Source organism: Protobothrops mucrosquamatus, unplaced genomic scaffold (assembly GCF_001527695.2).
Source record: "Protobothrops mucrosquamatus isolate PMUCROS unplaced genomic scaffold, P.Mucros_1.0 scaffold11, whole genome shotgun sequence".
In the NCBI taxonomy this organism is placed as follows: Eukaryota; Metazoa; Chordata; class Lepidosauria; order Squamata; family Viperidae; genus Protobothrops; species Protobothrops mucrosquamatus.
In genome coordinates, this window is record NW_015386398.1 from 822,931 (window position 1) to 828,372 (window position 5,442).

At 43.6% G+C, this 5,442-nt stretch overlaps 1 protein-coding gene across 1 annotated transcript in view; it reads left to right on the forward strand.

The window, feature by feature from the left end:
* The window catches only part of LOC107282732 (serine/threonine-protein kinase NLK2-like), a 12,848-nt gene extending 8,331 nt beyond the window's left edge, over positions 1–4,517 (forward strand). Inside the window, exons 7-11 of the mRNA XM_015810551.1 lie at positions 287–388; positions 469–555; positions 2,705–2,903; positions 3,834–3,927; positions 4,450–4,517. Coding sequence (XP_015666037.1) covers positions 287–388; positions 469–555; positions 2,705–2,903; positions 3,834–3,927; positions 4,450–4,498 — 531 coding nt within the window. The 3' untranslated portion in view covers positions 4,499–4,517. The remainder of the gene's footprint in view (positions 1–286; positions 389–468; positions 556–2,704; positions 2,904–3,833; positions 3,928–4,449) is intronic.
* Positions 4,518–5,442: the final 925 nt, after the last annotated feature.

Sequence of the window (5,442 nt, forward strand, 5' to 3'; positions counted from 1 at the left end):
TCTTCTTCTTCTTCTTCTTCTTCTTCTTCTTCTTCTTCTTCTTCTTCTTCTTCTTCTTCTTCTTCTTCTTCTTCTTCTTCTTCTTCTTCTTCTTCTTCTTCTTCTTCTTCTTCTTCTCCTTCTCCTTCTCCTTCTCCTTCTCCTTCTCCTTCTCCTTCTCCTTCTCCTTCTCCTTCTCCTTCTCCTCCTCCTCCTCCTCTTCCTCCTCCTCCTCCTCCTCCTCCTTCTCCTTCTCCTTCTTCTCCTTCTTCTCCTTCTTCTTCTTCCTTTGATCTACGGGTGGCAGTTGGACCTGATTACAGATCTCCTGGGGACTCCTCCCATTGGTGCCCTCCGTTCAGCCTGTGAGGGGGCCCGGGCCCACATCCTGCGTGGCAGTCACAAGCCGGTGAGTACCCAGGGCTGGGAAGGTAAGAGCCATGGGAACAAAGGAAGCCTTTTAACGCTTGGCATTTTTTTTCCCCTTAGCCATCGTTGTCTGTCCTTTACATGCTCTCTGGAGAAGCCACCCACGAAGCTGTGCATTTGCTCTGCCGGATGTTGATCTTTGATCCAGTGAGTTGGCCATGTAGTCCAAGGAAAACTTTAGATCAGGGGTAGTCAACCTTGGCTCTTTTATGACTCGTGGACTTCAATTCCCAGAATTCCTGAGCCAGCTTAGCTGGCTCAGGAATTCTGGGAGTTGAAGTCCACGAGTCATAAAAGAGCCAAGGTTGACTACCCCTGCTTTAGACTAATCAGGTTGTCTCTCTTTCTCTCTCACATTCACCTTGCTATCGTTCCAATTGTTAGGGGCATAAAATTGAAGAGGTAGAGATAAACCCTCAGATATGCCAAATGATAGAGACAGTATACATCCACTCCTCACTTAGTGGCAATCTCAGTTAGCAACCATTTGCAAATACAGAAGTTTATTTTCTGAGCATTGTAAGCATTTTTGATCAAATTTTGTGTGCCTTAAGACAATATACACTGGAATGAAAGCGATGCTGGCTGTCTCCTTATAAACCTAAAGAATTAACAGGTAGTCCTCTGCTTGCGACCACAATTGAGTCCAAAATTTATGTTGCTAAGTGAGAAATTTGTTAAGTGAGTTTTGCCCCATTTTACAACTTTTCTTGCCACACTTGCTTAGTGAACCACTGCAGTTGTTAAGTTAGTAACATAGTTGTTAAGGGAATCTGTCTTCCCCACTGACTTTGCTTGTCAGAAGGTGATCACATGATCCCGGGACACTGCAATTGTCATAAAGATGAACCAATTGCCAAGCATCCGGATTTTGATCACATGACCACAGGGCTGCTGCAATGGTCGTAAGTGTGAAAAACAGTCATAAGTCACTTTTTTTTAATCCCGTTGTAACTTCGAATGGTCACTAAATGAGTTGAGGGTTGTAAATTGAGGATTTGTTTTAATCTTTTCAGTTCCTTTCTGGTCTTCATTCAGATTTGCCCCTTTTTCAGATTTGTTCTTTGTTTTTCCCAAGAATATATGGTCACTGTCCTTACAGGCTACTCCTATCTGCCAACTCTTGAGCAACATACTACTCTCCAATACATGATTAGGCTTGAAAACATTTAATCAAACTTGGATTTATTATAAAGTTATAATCAGAGGTGATTGTTACATGATGTAGCTCAGCCATATGTTCCATTTGTCTGGTCCTTTTAGTAATCAGAAATTTTATTTTTTTTTATTTATGAAATTTACATGCCAGCTATCTCACTATCTGAAGCAACTCTGGATAACATATGCATTAAATAAAATTGATTAAAATAGGATTTCTATAGGGGGAGTGTATAGAGTTAAAATTAGTGTCTTGTTGGAGGACTGGTTTGTCCTCCAGTAAGGCAGAAGCCAAAAAGACACCATGGCTTAAGACAGGGGTCTTTAGACTTGGCCCTTTTATGACTTGTGGACGCTGGCTGAGGAATTCTGGGAGTTGAAGTCTACAAGTCGAAAAGGGCCAAGTTTGGAGACCTCTGGCTGAAGAGAATAACTCAAGAGCTCTTCTGTATACATATTGCTAGGAAGTCATGGATGGAGCCATGGACAAAATGAAAAAAAAACCCCTCTTTCTTTGCAAAACCAGGTATTAAATTGAGATTTCTTAATTGGTCGATACTGTACACCAGTGTTTCTCAACCTTAGCAACTTTAAGATGTGCGAACTTCAACTCCCATGTTTCTTCAGCCAGCATGTTGAGAAACACTATTGTACAGGTGGTCCTCAACTTAGGACAGTTACTCTTAGCAACCGTTCGAAGTTAGGACCTACCAGATAAAAGGGACTGATGACCTGGATCTGAAGTTCCGATGGTTCTTCACCGCCACCACAGTTCAGGTGGCTGCATTTGGGGCACTCAACAACATGGCCATATTTACTGCCGTTTGCAGTATCCCATGACCACATGACTGCATGTTACGATGGTTTTGTCAAAAAAATGGCACTTGCTTTCAGTTTTCGGCAAAACCATGGCATAGCGAACAATGAATCTCTCAACAATCATGATGTTCATTTAATAACCGCCACAAAAAGTCATAGAAGCAGGCTGGTCACATGACTGACTCATTTTTAACCGTTATGATCTGTGACTAATGGGAAGGCTCCATTACAGTCATAAGTCGAGAACTGCCTCTATACAATAAGAGTTCTTCCAGTGGGACTTTTTCGGTGATGCTCATGGTCCTTCCTTTTTCTGCAGGCCAAGCGGATCTCGGCCAAGGATGCCCTTTCTCATCCTTACTTAGATGAAGGGCGACTGAGATACCACACCTGTATGTGCACTTGCTGCTTTTCGGTCTCCTCCGGCCGCATTTATACCAGTGACTTTGAACCCCGGGCCAACCCCAAATTTGACGGCTCTTACGAAAAGAACCTTGCTTCTGTCTGGCAGGTCAAAGGTAGTTGATTGAGTCCAAACCACCTCACAAATCCTGGGGTGTTTAGAGGGCTCCATTCTTAACGTAGTGGTGGCGCAGTGGTTAGAATGCTGGATTATGAAACTATGAAACAGTATATAAGTCTTAAGTGCTATTGCTAACGGTCTGTGGAGATTCTTAGTCATCCAGGTCATGGTTGTCCCTCAGGTGCTTTTTCAAGAGGCAAGAGTTGAAGAAGCTTGAATGAGAAGTGAAACATCTTCAAGAAAAACAAGAAAGTCCAGGTGCCTCTTGAAAAAGCACCTTTGGGACATTGCAATTGCTAGTTGCTAATTTAGGAGCTAAATATTGATCTTAACTGTCTTACACTAAGTACGTGAGAGCAATTAATGTACGTAATCCTTCCACGAATTCCACCAGACTTTGTGATTTCAGTTCTTCTTCATCCTCTGTGGGTTTTTTTGTATCATCTTATATAATTATGGAGAAGTCAAACGTTAACACATCCTTTTGTGTCACTTCATGCTCAGAAGCACATCCCATTTGGGTTGCTGCATCTCCCAATTGCCCTGTGCAACCATGTAGCTCTAATGGCATCTATTCATTTTGGAGGAGGAGGAGGAGGAGATTCCCAAAGGGGATGAAGATTTTGCAGAAGTAGGGTTTTATCTGAATCTACAGGTGAAGTTCTAAGTGTCCACGGGGCAAGTCACCTGAATGTGCGATTCAGTTGTGATTCGCTGCTTCTATTATCCCAAACAGTTGTGATGGCCTTGGCTTGCCTGAGTGAGGAGAGGCAGAATGAAAATACATAGAAAAATAGAGGAGAAGAAAAGAGGGACATGTATTATGTAAATATAGGTCTACAGATTTGGGCTGCAAAAATTGGGGAGGGGGGGATTTTTGTGGCCCTGAGGGTGACCAAATAAAAGTGTACTCTTTGTTTTTCAGAACTGGTGCACAGGTTTATCTTGGAACAGCAGCATGGGAAACGGGTCCCACTCTGCATCAACCCCCAGTCAGCTGCCTTCAAAACCTTCATCCGGTGAGTCTCTGAAATTGGTGGCTTGTTGTACCGTCCCTTACCAACAGGCTGGGGACTCTGTCTTTAAAGAAGGAGAAAGAGGAGGTAGGACAGGTACTCCTCGACTTACAACAGTTCGTTTAGTGACCGTTCAAAGTTACCACAGTACTGAAAAACGGGACTTATGACCGTTCTTCACAGTTTTGACCTTTGCAGCTTCCCATGATCATGTGATCAAAATTCAGATGCTTGGCAACGGGTTCGTGTTTATGACCGTTGTTGTGTCCCCGGGTCATGTGATCACCTTTTGCGTCTCTCTAACGAGCAAAGTCCATGGGGAAGCCAGATTCACTTCACAACCGGGGTTACTAAGTTATCAACTGCAGTGATTCCTTTAAGAACTGTGGCAAGAAAGGTGATAAAAAGGGGCAAAACCCATTCAACAAATGTCTCACTTAGCAGCAGAAATTTTGGGCTCAATTTTGGTCGTAAGTCGAGGACTACCTGTAATACTTTTTTTTTAATTTTTCTCCCACCCGGCAGCTCCACAGCATGGCATTCTTCCAAGGTGTCCAGAAAGGAAGAGAGATGAAGCTGCCCCTTGGATGGTCATGACGGAAAAAGAAAAGAAAGACCGAAGAAGAGGGACAGAGGACACAAAGGGATGGCATTGCTGCCGGCAGCGGAGAGATGAAAAGAAGAGGGAAACGCTGCCCTTCATCCTGCACTCTTGAATATTTTGACTTATGGCCAGACATTTGGGAAAGGGGGTGTCTGAGTCGTTATTATATTATTATTATTATTTGGAAGTGGAGAAGTTGGGGGAAGGGTTTTTTTTTTTCCACTGATGGGTGTCTTTTCCCTTCCCCCGTTCCTGTACTGCACTGGAAAACTCTTGGGTTGTGGGCACTGTCTTTGTGAGTTCTTTCCCTTCTCCCTAGCTCTGCACCAATATTTTCCTTTCCCTACACATGTGGGATCTTATCTGGCTTCCTCCAAAAAGGGACGGCCAGGTTGGAACGAAGAGAATTTGTGTTCTTGAAATGAGGGGCGTCTGTTCTTTCTGGCTGGGGAATTCTGGGAGTTGAAGTCTAATCATTTTAAAGCGGACAAGGCTAAACACTGCCTTAGGCTAAGGATGGATGTGTTTCCCCTCAAATCGCTTTCCCCTTAAAAGATTTCCCAAACAGGGATAGGTGGGAGAAACAGATAAGGCTCAATTTTTCGAATCTACAGCGGGGCTCACACATTTCCTGCAACCAAGGGTTTTGTTTTGAGGACTTGTCTTTGGTCTCCAGGAGCTTCTGGAGAAACCTGTACAACATCCGTGTAGCTTCCTTAAACCTGTCCTGTATAGCTGGGGGGGGGGGGGGGGAAACCACACAACTTTGAGGAAGGTTCCAATAGAAAAGAGCACACCAATAATGATATCCCTTTATTCCTTCCCCTTTCTCCTTCCCAAACAACCTTCTGTTACCCTAAACAGGCCAAAAGGACATGTTGAGTTGGAGTAAACATTGCTTCAAAGAAAGAGCA